Source organism: Sorex araneus, chromosome 5 (genome assembly GCF_027595985.1).
Source record: "Sorex araneus isolate mSorAra2 chromosome 5, mSorAra2.pri, whole genome shotgun sequence".
Taxonomy (NCBI): Eukaryota; Metazoa; Chordata; class Mammalia; order Eulipotyphla; family Soricidae; genus Sorex; species Sorex araneus.
Genome location: NC_073306.1, coordinates 91011383 through 91027686, shown reverse-complemented (window position 1 = coordinate 91027686; position 16304 = coordinate 91011383). Strand labels below are relative to the sequence as shown.

Below are 16304 nucleotides of genomic sequence, written 5' to 3'. Positions count from 1 at the left end.
ATATGTAATTTTTTTTTTTGGCGGGGGGCAGGTCACACCTGGAAATGCTCAGGGCTTACTTCTGGTTTTGCACTCAGGAATTATTTCTCGCAGTGCTCAGGCGACCGTATGGGATGCTGGGGATTGAACCTGGGTTGGCTGCATGCAGGGTAAATGCCCTACCCATTGTACTATTGCTCAGGCCCCTAGATATTTTTTCCCTCTAAATGATTATTATCTCATACCTTTTAATTGTTTGCAGTTTAAAATTTGTCATACTATCAGCTTTTGCCTTGTATTTGTGAGGTCCTCAGTTTGATTCCTGGCACCACAAAAAAGTCATACTGTCTTATTATAGGATTTCATGCTTGTTGAATTGATAAAATTTTGGGTTTATTTTTTCTTTTTGGGTCATACCTGGCAACGCACAGGGGTTACTCCTGGCTCATACACTCAGGAATTAATTCCTGGCGGTGCTCAGGGGACCAGATGGGATGCTGGGAATCTAACGCAGGTCAGCCGCATGCAAGGCAAACACCCTACCCGCTGTGCTATCACTCCAACCCCCTTGAATTGATAAAATTTGATGACTGTCAAGCCTTTTTTAACTTAAGGAATCAAGGCTAACAGACATGTTTAAAAGACTGTAGGAACCAAGAATTGATACTTCACCCTAAATTTAATAGGACAATGAAAGTGAAAACAAATGGTCTCTGAGGTCTTGAGCTTCCTGGCTTAGTTGTAGAATTTCCTGATATTAGAGAAAGTCCTGTAATACAAGGAAAATTAACAGTTTAATGTGACAGCAATGTAGATTATTTAGTTGCAGATTTAGAAAACTGTTGTAAGTTTTAAGTCTCGAAAGTCCTACAAAAGTTCAGTAAGTCATGTACTTGGACATGGTTTCTCTTCTTAACAGTTTTAGTTTGAGGTATTAGTGTCTCTCTAATAAAAATGTACCTCAGATCCCATTTATGTGAATGAGGAAAATGAATTTTCTATTACAATGAGAAAACTGGTTTTCAACCTTTTTATACCTGTGGACCTGTGAAAATAGAAATAAGGGCTGGAGGCGTAGTTCAGAGGTAGAGCATTTTTCTTGAATGTGTGAGATCCTGGGTCAATACCTAGCACCACCAAAAAAATTTTTTTTTGCACAAAATTAAGGCAGAAGTAAAATTCATTATTTATAAAATTATTTCATGAGTTACTGCTACTGTTTTTGGCATATCCAATACGCACGGGTAGCTTGCCAGGCTCTGCCGCGTGGGCTTGATACTCTCGGTAGTTTGCCGGGCTGTTCTCCTCCACTCTGCTACATTATCCAGACATACTGATTGTTAGGCATTAGTAAATTTTCAGTGCCTATCATTGGTTCACATACCACGAGTTGAAGACCAATAAACTAGAGTACATACACACACACACACACACACACACACACACACACACACACAGACATACACATATATGTATATATAATTTTATTTTGGTGGGGGCAGGTCACACCTGGAAATACATATTATCTCATCATGATTATATGCAAAAAAGAAATATTCTTAGAGTTTAAAATTATTATTCAGAAGAATAAATGTTTAGATGGTGTTACATTTGTTTCTCTTTTTCAGTTTGCCCTGATAGTCTCTTCAATAAAATTAAGGCTTCTTGCTCCAAGTCTGTAAGAAGATGTAAAGAAATAAATATATCTTTCATTCCTCTTGAATCTCAGGTACTTATTTTTATTCATAATGGATTTTAAAATTTAGTTTTATCAGTTCATTTTTTGATAAAGAATATTCTTGTGTGTTATACATTAGGAAAATTTTGAGCAGTTCACAAATGAGCATTTCCTATGATGAAAGGAGCATAAATACTAAATTAGAATTCAACTTAAAAAAAAAGTTCTACCTAAATTTCATATACTATGTCTTGTCATAGCACTAATAAATACTGAACTCTGTTAGATGACTTAACTCATTAGCCATTTGAGATTTTAAATGTTCTTTACTAACTTTTAATATAAAATTGTGTAACTCATCATTTTTTTTTTCTTTTAGAAGCAAAGGATTTTAATTTGACTTGCCTTTGGAATAATGTGTCTTCCGTTAGTAACAGCAATGATAATAGCAAACACACTTTATTCTATATCAGTTCCTAAATGCTTTGCATGAATTTATTTATTTAGTCCTTACAAGGTTTAGTGGAAAAAAATGGTAATTCTATCTCTGTTTTAAACATAGGGAAAACAAAGACATTAAATATCAAACACTATTGTATTGTTCAGCTTTGTTGTGCTGTATTCTCTGTTTAAATTATAGATTTTAGGGGATTTGAATACTGTTATTTGGAACTATAAGGATGAGAGTGTAAGATATAGAAAGGTCTTAGAAAAAGAATTTTTTTTTTTTTTTTGCAAGGTTGGGTCACACCCAGCAATGCTCAGGGGTTACTCCTGGCTCTGCATTCAGGTATTAGTCCTGTTTTTGTTTGTTATCAATGCTTTGATGAATATCTGGAATTTAAGATTTTCATTGTTGGCTAAGTGATAATACAATGGGTAGAGTGTTTGCCTTGCACGCAGCCTACCTGGGTTTGATCCCTGGCACCTCATATGGTCCTCTGAGCACTGCCGGGAATGTTCTTTGAACACAGAGCCAGAAGTAAGCCCTGTACACCATGGGGTGTGGCTCCAAAACAAAACAAATCTTAACTGTTAGGGAAAAAGTTGATGGAAATATTTTTATTTTGTTTGCAAGTAAGATATGAAAGGAAAAAAATTTAAAAAATCACTAAGTTCTTTGAGCTGTCACAGCAGATTATCACCATAATGAATTTTTATCAAACTTTTGTTCAGTGGACGTTGTCTGCTGGATGCAAAGTATGCTGTAAAAAGATGAACAAGATATATGTCCTACCTTCATCTGAGTGTTATAAAGGAGATACAAAGTATTTTACATCTTCAACTATCAGGTTAGATTAGGTTCTCACAGGGGATTTCTTACTACACTCCCAAAATAACAAAACAACTAAGAAGTAGGACATGGAATTCCACAGCTCCAGGTGAGACACAGGCAGCTCTTGAGTGCCAGAGACCAAGATAGACTGCAATAGAGGACATGGAGGAGACTGTCTCTCTTTCCATGTCATAGGATAGAAAGTGGGTGGAGAGAGACACATGGATGTTGGGGCTCAGAGCAGAGGATGTACATAGCAGGGTCACCCACTCTGCAGAGGGCCTTGAGGTGGGAGAGTGGAAGCAGCGTGGTGGCTGATGCTCTTGTCCTGATGAAACACAGGTATAGGTTCCACTCAGTTGAGTCCCCAGAAGGAGACGAAAAGTCTAGATTATACCTCTCCTTCCATGCATTGGGACTACTGCCACCTCATGACATATGTTAACTATGAGTCTCAGATCTGAGACCTCAGAAAGAAGCGTATCTCTGGTGCCACAATGCCTTTGTCCTATTTACTGATACAACAACTGCAGATACAGGCCTGATGTGCCTACAGAAGCAAGCAGAGACAACAGGATTGGATAGATACTACAGCAGGTAGGGCACTTGCCTTGCATGATGCTGACCTGGGTTTGATCCCTGGCACTCTACATGGTCTGCACATCACTATGAGTGATCCCTGAATGCAGAGCCAGGAATAAACCCTGAGCATAACTGGAAGTGCCTTGACTCCCAACAATAACACTGACAAAATCTAGTCACAGAGCTTGGAGAGTAGAGGTTAAGTTTCTTGCCTTGCACATGGCTGATTCTGGGCCCATCCCTTCGCACATACTGTCCCTGGAGTACTGTCAGGAGTGATTCTGAACTCAGAGCCAATAGCCCTGAACACAGCAGGTTGTAATCCCAAGTTCCTCCCAAATAAACCTGAAACAACACCTCTGTCTTTTTTTAAAGATATTTAGTGCTATCATATATTATGTTAAAGAAAATTTATGGGACACATTCAGGAATGTAGAGGAGTTTGTTCACATTGAATCTTAGAGAATATTCTGAATCTGATTGAATGGAGAGGGTTCTAGATAATGTCTAGGAAGAAATTAACTATAGATTAGCAAGAAAAGTAGATCAAATATGGGGGAGATTATATTTAAGAGACTGTTCATGGGCTGTAAAGATAAGGAAGCTGATGGTAGTGTAAAGGAACTTGTACTGGTGGTGATAGAAAGGGGGGAGGAGGAAGCGAGAAAATGTAAGGGAAGACTTGTGAGTGCAGACTCTTATACAGCTCCCAAGTTCTGCTTGGCTCTTTGGATTGTTAGATAGTAGCTTAGATTAATTACACTGTGGTAGTGGCAGCCAAGATCTTAACACATTTTGCCAACGAAGGCTTATTTCTCCTTCCTGTTATTGTCTAGGATTTTGCTCCACATCTTCACTCTGAAATTGTAGGAGCAGCCTAAACGGGACATAGCAGAGCAGGGAGAGAAGTGAGGGCACCATGTGGCACCGTGTGTGTGTGTGTGTGTGTGTGTGTGTGTGTGTGTGTAAGAGAGAGAGAGAGAGAGAGAGAAGACAGTTTTTAATGAAAGTGAGGGCACCATGTGGCTTTGTGTGTGTGTAAGAGAGAGAGAGAGAAGTAAGATCGTTTTTAATGAAACTCATTCAGAAGTATATGAGGGGAGAGAGAGAAGTATGTTGAAGAGGGAACATAGGCTTCTCTAGAGTGGAAATAGGCAAGCAAAGAAACATGGAGACAAGCAGCTGTGTTCAAGAGCAAGACTTGAGGAGCAAGCAGGCCTTAAAAAAATAATTATTATTATTAATTTGGCTATTGCGTCCTATCCAGTGGTGCTCAGGGTTTACTCTTCTCTGCACTCAGGGATCACTCCAGGTAGGATTGGGGGACCATATGGGATGCCAGAGATCTAACCCAGGTCAGCTGTGTGCAAGGCTATCACCATCCCCACTGTATAATTGCTCTGACCCGGGCACCACCTGGCTTTTAAATAGCGCCTGTGGAGCCCTGGAGATAACCCAAAAGGAACACCCTTTGGGAGGCCTGGGTTCAATGCCTGGTACTGTAAAGTATGAACCACTGCCAAGTGTGATCCACCCAAAATTTTGAAGGGGAAAGAAAGAGATCCTGGAGAGATGTGGCACACAAACACTATCATTTTCCAGTGACCAGCGCTGGGCTGTCAGTTGCCATTGTATCTCTGTCCAGGCTGAGACAGCCACTTTTGGTGATGGGTTATAGTCATAGAAATGAGTGATTTTATGTGACAGGAAATGCAAGAAGTTTGTTAATGATTCTTCACTTAACCTTTAACTTTTATTACATGCCTACTTTACTCAGTTCTCCATACATAGTTACAGGTAGATTACTATTCCAGATAAATAGTTAAGAGGAAAGCTCTCAATTAGAGTGCTGGTTCTTTTTTATTTTTCAATTAACATAGTAATAGAAAAATTATATAATTCAGTTATTTGAATAGAAGTTAATGCTTTTGTTGAACAAATATGCCTTGAGCTTTCACTGTATATATAGTAAAACCAATACTATTCCCATCACAATGATGTGCCTTTTGGAGCAGTATATCTCTATTTTAAGAACATGAATAATATGAACTTTAAAGGTGATGATTTTGGGGGGTGGTGGGCTGGAGTGATAGTAGAGCAGGTAGGACACTTTCCTTGCATGTATCTAACCTGGGTTTGATCCCCAGCACCTCATATGGTTCCCCCAAGCCCCACCAGGAGTAATCCCTGAGCACTGCTCTGAACATAGAGCCAGGAGTCAGCCCTGAGCACTGAGCACTGCTGGGCAAAAACAAAACAAAAAAAACAATAAAAATTACGATTTTTATCTAATGGGAATTTTCTAGGTTATTTTCTAATTGGATGGGGGTCTTAATGTATGTCCAGTATGCAGTTTGGCTTTGTTGTATTTTTGTGTGTCAGGAATTAGATTTCTGTTTCAGTTTGACTACCACAGTTCCTCATCCCTGTACAGATACTGAAAAACAGACAGTACAATGTATGTGAACCAAGCACTGAAGGAAGGAGGTAGCTTAAAGTAGGGGAGGAAGGTGAGAAAAGAAACACATAATGAAATCATGATGACAGAAGATCTTTTATAGTGTTTAAGGAAACAGCATCATCAGTGCAAGTAATTGTTTTAAATGTCTCAAATAATAGCTGCATTTTTCTTTATATATGTGTATAAAAAATGTTTTGATCAAGTTTCTAGACGGACTATGTGACTTATTTTTTACCTGACCCAGGTATATACTCTTGATGTACCAGATGCATTCTATTACTGTTATAGTCCAGACCCTAGTAATGCAAATGGAAAAGATGCCGTTATGGAAGCAATGGCTGAACAGATAGTTACAGTATGTGCTGCCCTGGATGAAAATCCTGGAGTAAGATATAAAAGGTAATATAGGCAATGGTGTCTGTATATGTTAAGCTTCCTATTTGCTTTTCTTATAGAGGTAATGTGTATTGGTTTGCAGAATTATTTTCCTTGTAGAATTCTACGTACGTTTCAAGTGCCAGGTTCAGGGGCCGGAGAGATAGTACAGAGGGTAAGGTGCTTCCCTTACATGCAGCTGACCCTGATTTCATCCCAGTCACCATGTATGGTCTTCCACAAGCTCAGAGGGATTCCTGGGCCCAGAACCAGGAGTGAATCCTGAGAACAGTGGCAGTGAGACCCCCAAACAAAAACAACCCTAAGTGTAAGGTTTAAATTTCAGATGAACATAATACCCTCTGTTACTGAATTTTAGAGCTTAAATTTAGGAATTTAAAGTTTAGAGGAAATGTTTTTATTGTCATATAAGGAATACACTCTTACATTTGATAGTTTAAATTTCCACCAAATTTAAATCCTCATTCTCTTCATTTTGTTACAGTGTCTAAGAATCTAATCCCCATGTCCATTGATTTTTAAAGATTATTATTATAGTTTAGGTAACATGGTTATAATAGTGTTAAAATGTATAGTATTAATGTACAAAGTTACTACACTCCCCTGTCACCAAAGTGCATAGAACCTCTACTGCCGTCCTGTGCACCTTTAGTCTGATCAATTCCTCTTCATTCCTCCACCCACTGCTTGGGAATGAGTTTTGTAATCAAGACCAAGGATTTGTTGCTTTTTGATACTGTCTGTGCCCTTATTTTTTCCTCTATATATTCTACAGTTGAATGAGATCATCCAGTGTTTGTTCTTCTCCCTCTGATTTATTTCACTTAATACGATACCCTCCATTTCCATCTGCTTTGCTGCAAACTGCATGATTTCATCTTTTCTTATAGCTACATACTTTATTTTGTGTTTTTTTATTTCTAAATTTTATTTTCATAAGGTTCACATTAATTGATTGCAATCAGTATTTCAACACTAATCCCACCACCATTACATCTTCCCATTATTTCCAATTTTCCCACTACCATTCAAGCCTGCCTGCCATAGGCAGATTCTAGATAATTTGTTTTCTATTGTTTATTATGAATATCATGAGAAGTTGCACAGCCATAGGGGGGCTGCACGTTCCTAGAATTCTAAAATTGTAAATGTTTGGGGTCTGGAGACATCTCTGTAGGGAGCTGATCCATTCTGAGATTCATTTGTGAGTTTCTGGATCAAGGCTATTGACTCAATTAAATGAGCCCAGAAAATGATGGCTGGAGGAATCAGTCGGGATGGGAAATAATGCCGAAAGTAGATGATGGACCAAACATGATGACCTCTCCGTGTCTGTGTTGCAAGCCATAATGCCCAAAAGTAGAGAGAGAGTATGGGGAATATTGTCTGCCATGGAGGCAGGGGGAGGATGGGAAAGGGGGGGTATACCGGGGATATTGGTGGTGAGGAATGTGCACTGGTGGAGGGATGGGTATTTGATCATTGTGTAATTGTAACCCAAACATGAAAGCTTGTAACTATCTCACAGTGATTCAATAAAATTTTAAAAATTAAAAAAAAAAAATGGTGGTGGCAGTTCGTGGGTGTGACAGCCAGGACAAGGAAGCGGAGGGGAGACGGACGGGACGGCCAGTCCCTGCAGCCACCATGTGGCCTGGAATCTTTGTTCCCTGGTCCCGCATATCTGGATTTTCTTCTGGAAGTTTGTGGCCACTAGGGGTTCATTTGGAGTGGGTGGAGAGAGGACACTTGCTTCCTCTGAGGTGCCCCAGTGAAATCTGCTTGGCATGGGGTTTGGAGAAATCTCCAGCAAGCCGATGTCTTCCGGGATTCAATGCTGAGTCCTCTTTTGTGTTTATACATAGTTTTTTATTTGTTTTTTGGACTGCACCTGGATTTTACTTAGGGCTTATTCCTGGCTCTGTGCTCAGGAATCACTCCTGGTGGAGCTCAGAGGACCATATGGGGTCCTGGAGATTAAAAATAATAATAAAATTAAAAATAAGCTGCATGCAGGCAACTTCCTCCTGTACTATCTTTCTGACCCTTTGCCTCAACTTTTTTATTCATCAGACATTGGACCTTTGGGTTGTTTTCATATCCTGACTATTCTGCAGACTGTTCTGTTAAGCACTGCAGTGAGCACAGAAGTGTTCTTTTTTGAATTAATGTTTTGTGTTTTGAGGGTAGGTAGAGCTAAGAAGTAGAATTGCTGAGTCAGGTGGCAGGTTTTTTTTTTTGTTTTTTTAGGAATCTCCATAATGTTTCTCCAGGGAGGCTAAAACTGATGACTTTCCCAGAACAGTGAATGAGGGTTCCTATTTCTCCACATCCCCATCAACACTGTTTGTTTCTGTTCTTTTTGTTATATGCCAGTCTCAGGGGTATGAGATGGTATCACACTATTGTTTTGATGTGCATTTCTTTTATAATAAGTGATGAGCACTTTTTCATATGCCTACTGATACCCTTTTGTCTTCTTTGGGGAAGTGTCTGTTCATCTCACACAATTTTTTTCATATTGTGGCTTTTTAGGGATTCATTTTTGGGTAGGTTTTTTTGGGTTTGTTTTCCTGGAGGGAAAAGGGACCCACATCTAGCAGTGCTCAGGGCTTACTGCTGTCTCTGCTTTCAGATCACTCCTGATGGGGCTTGAGGTGCTGGAAACAGAACCCCAGTTGCCTGCATGCAGGGCAAGCCCCCTACCCACTAAACTGTCTCCTTACTGTTTTTTTTTCTGTTCTTGAGCTTTATGAGTGCTTTATATATCTTGGAAATTAGCCCTTTAGATGCTATATTGCATGCAAATATTTTTCTCTTTCAGTATGGTATCTTTATTTCTAGTGGTTTATTTAATATGCAAATTTTTAAAAATTTTAATTTCCTTTTTGCTTATTTTTGTTTTATCTTTTCTATTAAATTCATGTATGCCCCCTCCATAACAATTTTCTTTTCAATTTGAACACTGGCATTTGTCAGGTTAATTGATTTTAAACTCATTTGGCACTTTATATTTTGCTTAACCCCTTAAACTCCTTTTAATTGTCTAGAAAGAATTTAGCATATTTCTTTAATTTAATTCAGTTATGAGTAAAGAGCTTGTTACTAAACAAGCTCTTTACTCATAACTCAGGTATTAGAAGCATTCTTCTTGTATGTGATATGTAATTATATTATGGACTCAAATCAGTGGGGCTGAGCTAAGTGTTTTATTATTATGCTAGAATTCAGTCTCTAATAAGATTATACTCATTGATTAGTTATGTTCCAAGAAGTTAGTAAATATGACTGTTTTATAATTAAATAATTTACCTTTGGACCTGTTTTGCATTACTGTAATGAGTAAATGATAGTCTAGGCTTCCAGAAATCTACCTGTTCAAAGTATTCTTTATGCTTTAGTGAATTTTTGCTTTGTTTTTGGGCCACACCAGTGTTCACTCCCGGGGTCTCACTCCTGGCTCTGCACTTAGGGATCACGTCTTGTAGGACTTGGGAAACCATGTGAGGTACCAGGATTTAAACCCAGGTTTGCTGCAGACAAGTGGTGCTCCCTACCTGCCATATAATTGCTCTAGCCTAAACTTCAGTAACTTTTAGAGTTTAATTCTAAAATGTAATTACTTATTTTAAAAACTTTTAAAGAAAAATTGTAATTTTTGTTTATAGTAGCTGCTTTATTTTTAAGATACAGGACCTAAAGTTTCTTTAGACTCTGAAACCCTTACAGTGAGATTCCACTTTTTAGGGCAATGCTAAGCTGAAGAACCTTTTTCAAAATGTTTATTGTACTACACTTGATCTTAGCCAAAAGGCCGAGAAGCAATAAAAATTTTATTGTAGACCCAGAGAAAGTTATACTAAATTCCTCTGGTTGTTAAGTTTCAATTTAGAGTATGATTTTAATCTTTTAGAAGACTGGCGATCTAAGATTTAATGCAAAAATATAAATTGGAAAGGTGACTAAATCTTATACTTCATGAAGAGAATTCTCACACTCTAAGAAGAAGGATAGTCAACTAACTAGGAGACTTATGGTAATATCTTAAAAAGTTGGAAAATGTTCCTACCCATCAATTACACCTCTATTTGGGGATGGTGGCCCCAAGCTGTGCTCAAGGATTACTCCTGGCCCTGTGCTCAGGGATCACCCTTGTCAGTGCTTGGGAATTAGAGGCAGTGGTGAGATTTAATCTGGGCCAGCTTCTCCCTCTCTCTCTCTCTCTTTCTCTCTCTCTCTGTCTCCCTTCCTCTCTCCCTCCCTCCTTCCCATTACACTTTTAGATATAATGGGCTTAAAGAAACATGTATATGGGACTGGGACTCTATGTACTAAAACATGTTTTAGCATTGTAAGTAAAACATTTTAAATGACTTAAATTTACGTCTTTAGGAGAATGAATATGTAGAATCCAAGAATGTTATGGAAAATTGTATCTAGCTAAAATAAATTTTCTATGTGTCAACATATATTTCAGGCATATATATGTGTATGTGTAAATAATAGCACATATATATGAATAGTAGGCATTGTAAACAAATACATGCCAATTTAAATTTTTGTTAGTGGTTACTTAGATGTGTGATAATGTGATATAGGGGTAGGAAATAAGATCAGGAGTTAGAAGTATAATAAATGAAATTCCTGGGGAGTGGGATGGGGTATACTGGGGTTCTTGGTGGTGGAACATATGCACTGGTGAAGGGATGTGTATTTGATCATTCTATGACTGAGACTTAAACCTGGAAGCTTTGTAACTATTCTCACAGTGATTCAATAAAAAAATTTTTTTCTTAATTCCTATTTTTTAAAATAATTTTTATTAATACAAAAATTTAAGAAGCATATCACGATCACGATCACGAAATCCCATTAATCATCGATTTCTCGAGCGGGCTCAGTAACTTCTCATTTCGTCCTTTCCTTGAGATCTTAGAAGTCTATCTTGACTAGGCCCTCCCAAAGATGTCCTACTGGGGGCTCTTTCAGGGTCAGGGGAATGAGATCCAGCTTGTTACTGGATTTAGCATATGAATACACCATGGGAAGCTTGCAAGGCTGTCCCATGTGGGCAGGAAACTCTCAGAAACTTGCCAGTTTCTCCCAGGGAAGAAGTAGGCTACAAGATATCCCTTCTGAAAGCTTGCTTTTAAGTCTCTCTCTGGATGTTGGCCATTGATGGGATTACACACACCTGCGTTCTTCTGCCGAACGTGTGGAGAGGGGCCTCGAGCATGGCCATAGCTAGGTTCCGGTGGTCTTCGGCCGCCAGGAGCTCTGCTAGGGGTGAGGAGGGAAGCTGGAACCCATCCCCTCCTAGGAGTCCCGGGAAAGACAGCCAGGCGTGCGGGTAAGAGACTCTCTGCCCCTCTCCACACGTTCGGACAGGCCTCATGCATGAAGGTACCGGCAGAGGAACCCAGGTGTGTGTAATCCCATCAACGGCCAACATCCAGAGAGAGACTTAAAAGCAAGCTCTCAGAAGAGAGTGATGCAGAGAGTCTCTTGCCCGCACGCCTGGCTGTCTTCCCCGGGGCCCCTCGGAGGAGATGGGCTCCAGTTTCCCTCCCCACCCTGAGCAGAGCTCCTGGTGGCCGAAGACCACCGGAACCTAGCTACAGCCATACTCGAGGCCCCTCTCCTCTCCACATGAAGTATATAATGTTTTATATTTGTAAAGTTCAAATATTGAATTTATTAGAACTTCTTCATATTTATAAAATCTTTCAAATTAATAAGTTGTATGGTCTGATTTAGAATTCCATTTTATGATCCTGTAGTGTCGTGAAGGAAAACAATGGGACATTTTTTTCTTTCTAGTAAACCTCTAGATAATGCCAGCAAACTTGCCCAGCTTGTTGACAAAAAACTTGAGAACTACTACAAGATTGATGAAAGAAGTCAAATAAAGGTAATAAATACAATGTAAATAGTTATTATGTAACAAATTTTCTTATAAATTTATAAGTAAGGAACTGTTTATTTGTTTTCCAGTATTAATTTGGGGACATTTAAAAGTATATGGTAGTAGAAATTTGAATAATTTGCTGTAATGGTGAGTGTATGAATTCTAAAGTAAGAACTACATCCAAATCCTTGCTTTGCCATTTAATTTACAGTTATTGTCAATTGGGCAATTAGTTACTTCTCCATGCCTGACTTTTCTTTTTTATTTTTGGTTTGTTTATACCTGGCTGTGCTGAGGGTTTACTCCTAGCTCTATTCTCAAGGGACCGTCTATGTCACCTGGGACTGAACCCAGGTTAGCTGCATGCATGACTTTTCTTATTTATTAAAGGGAGAGTAGGAATACTCATTTTGGAGCTGGAGAGATAACAGGCTGGAGTGCATGCCTTCTATGTAGGAGGTCCAGGTTTGTTCCCCCAATATTCCAGGGTCTGAGTACCATCAGGAGCAACCTCAAGTACTGAGCCAAGAGTAACTCTTGAGCACTTTCAGGTGTAGCCTGAAAGCCAGGGGCAGGGAAGGGGGGAAGGAATGTGATCCTAACATGACCCCCTGCCAAAAAAAAAAAAAAAAGAAAAAAAAGGAATTGCAGAGAATGAGGCCCTTCTGAAGAATGACTATATCATGATCGAAGCGGGGGTTATTGCTTAGACAATATGATTTGGGGGAGTGGAGACAACTGGAATGCAAAATTCACAGTTAAATTGTAAAAAAGTAATGCAAAGGACTCAAGGAGAAGAGAAAAACAGTATTTACAAGTCAACAGAACACAAAGAAAGAAGTTACAAATAAACAGGAATGGGAGCACTGTGATGGGAACAACCCAATAAACCGAAACTACCTGAGGCTGTGAATGAAGGATGTAAGTTTAATAGGATATAAAAGTTACTCAATTTTGATTTCATAGTTCTCTGAAAGCTATTGTTCTGTTTGTACTTATGAAGATATACGGCATAATGCACAAATAGCAGGCAGTAATTATTGAATGAGGGAGAGCTAGGTGGCCAATATATTAGTGAATATCCCTTTAGTCATTCATGATTTTAATTAACAGGCAAAATCCATAAAATCAAACATGTCTTTCTCATTCTTCCTGGGAAATTATATGTTCTTCAGATATTTGAATACCTTTCATTCGTTCTGGGACCTAATAATGTGTCAATTTCATATTGGAGCTTTTTCTTTCTCCAGGTCAAGTGATTCTTCTCCCACATAATCCCAGTAACTGATATAGCCCTTAATTTAGCACTTTATATGATTAATGTTCTAAAGACTTGTAACTGATATATATTGAGGTACTATGCTAAATATCTCATGGTGTTAATTAATTTGATCTTTGTAATAATCTTACAAAGTTTCTGATTATATTTTATTTGACAACTGAGAATATACAGTATTAACAGTTTAGGCTCTCTGTCCAAAGTCATACAAGAAAATGGTCAAGACTGTCCTCAAACCTAGATCTCATTTCTGTCTGCACTTAACTATTTTCTCAAAGTTTATTTAAATGAGTAAATTTTTTAAAAATTTTATTTTGTTATATTGAATCACCGTGAGAAAAAAAAATACAAAGCTTTCAGGTTTAAGTCTCAGTCATATAATGATTGAACCCTCATCCCTTCACCAGTGCACATGTTCCACCACCAAGAACCCCAATGGTTAAAGTACTTTATGTTTGTTTTTTTTTCTTTTTGGGTCACATGGCGATGCACAGGGGTTATTCCTGACTCATGCACTCAGGAAATACTCCTGGCAGTGCTTCATGGACCATATAGGGATGCTGGGAATTGAACCTGGGCCAGCCGTGTGTAAGGCAAATGCCCTACGCACTGTGCTATTGCTCCAGCTCCAATGGTTAAAGTACTTTACAATTTTGCATATGTAGTTTATTGCTCTCTTCTCTATGTCCCTAACTGCTTTTATAAGTTTCCCCAAATTACTGCTTTTTAAGATAATTTGAGAAAGATATTATTAACACTATTTTCAATACTACTATTCACTGCTTAATCAGTGAATTAGTGCTGTGAGTTTGCGTTTTATCATATTAGCTAATTCTCGATTTTTTTTTAAATATACTATCATGATTAAGAGTAAATATCTTAGAGTAAAGCTATCAGAGTAAAATCTTCAAGCAAAGCTCTCTTGGGTTTGAATTTTTTCTCTAGAGCTTACTGTGTAATTTGAACAAGTCGGTCCCCTCTTAGATAATAATGCATTTCACAGGATTGCTATAAAAAAATAATACATACATTTCTGCCTAACAGTGTGTAATGCAAGTAACACAGAGAATAGACCATTCATAATTTGTATCATTTTTGTTGTTTTTGGAACTTTATTCCAAATAAAATAGATATAGTATAAGCCAAATACTAGTTTTTTTAAAGGAATTTTTCAGAAAATTGTGTTGAATGTTCTCAACCAAATTATGAAGACATTAGGTTTTCTAGTCTTTAGTTCCCTACTAAGCTACTCTAATTTTTATATTTTAATGCATTATAACTTCATATTTCTAAGATAAACTTCTTTGTGATTTTGGGGAGAATGGGCAGAACTTAGGAAAAGTCTGCTTTTTTAAGAGATTATTAAAGTTTCATAAGATGATTTTGTCTTGTTCTTTCAGGGTAAAACTCATTCCCAGCTCATAATAATTGATCGTGGTTTTGATCCTGTGTCCACTGTCCTGCATGAACTGACTTTTCAGGCAATGGCATATGATCTGCTGCCGATTGAGAATGACACATACAAGCAAGTATAACTTAAAGGGCATATGCTAACAGTGTAGGATATGAGCATTTAATGATTCATGCAGGCACAAGAAACTGTTGTCCTGCTAGCCCTTTTCATTCAGACTTTTACCTTCTTTTATAACTGTAATGATACTGTTATCTTAACCTTATAAGTTAATGAATAGTTTGATTTCACTGGTTGTGTGTGTGTGTGTTTGTGTGTGCGTCTGTGTGTGTGCACATTTGCTTTCATAACTATGTCTACAACAAAGCTACATTTAAGCAGGTGGAATTTGGACTTTTCACTTGAGTATATACCAAGCCTGTTACTATATTTATTGAAGTGGAAACCATTTTTAAATTGTCTAGGCTTTAAATAATGCTGAATCACCAACACAAAAGTATCTCTGTGTGTGTCTTGTCTATATAATGTATTAAGGGATTCAAAGAGAGAGATAATAGTTGGAGTGAATGCTTTGCATGTGCAGGATCCCAGGTTCGATCCCTTGCACTGTATGGCCCACAGAGCATCACCAGGTGTGGCCCTATTGGCCCCAAGTGCCTGTCATACTCAGCACTGCCAGCTGCATTTTGCTGCCAGTGAAGCCCCTGGACTTTGAGCACTACTAGAAAAGAAAATAAGGTAACTATTAAGAATAGAGCCTCTTAGCCACTTTAGAACCTATTAATGACTATCTTAATGCAGTCTGTTTTACTTTAAAAATAATGATACAGGCATAGGGAGATAGTTTGAAGGGCTGTTTTGCATGCAGAAGGATTTGGTTCTTTCCCTTACACTTATGAATGTGCTCTCAAATCAAAAGTAATCACACATCTCAAATTTACACAATAATGTAAGTCATTTAAAGCTCAATAAAACTGGAGGTAAAGGGGCTGGAGCGATAGCACAGCGGGTAGGGCGCTTGCCTTGCACGTGGCTGACCAGGTTCTATTCCCAGCATCCCACATGGTCCCCCGAACGCCAGGAGTTATTCCTGAGTGCAGAGCCAGGAGTTAACCCCTGTGCATTGCTGGGTGTTACCTAAAAAGAAAAAGAAAAAAAAACTGGAGGTAAAGAAAGCAATGTCAAATAAAAAGCTAAATGAAAAATGACATAATTTATCAAAGGACTGTTTACTCTCATCCAAGTACTAACTAACTCCAACCCCGACTCAAAGGACTATTTACTATTATACTTTTGTATTTTAGTATACCTATGTAAAAGTATACATTTAATGT

The 16304-nt window shown here is 38.2% G+C and overlaps 1 protein-coding gene across 1 annotated transcript in view; it reads left to right on the top strand.

Moving 5' to 3' along the window:
* Positions 1-16304, top strand: part of STXBP3 (syntaxin binding protein 3) — a 74441-nt gene that overhangs the window by 30858 nt on the left and 27279 nt on the right. Inside the window, exons 6-9 of the mRNA XM_055138958.1 lie at positions 1608-1708; positions 6221-6375; positions 12193-12283; positions 14960-15084. Of these exons, the coding sequence (XP_054994933.1) occupies positions 1608-1708; positions 6221-6375; positions 12193-12283; positions 14960-15084 (472 nt within the window). The remainder of the gene's footprint in view (positions 1-1607; positions 1709-6220; positions 6376-12192; positions 12284-14959; positions 15085-16304) is intronic.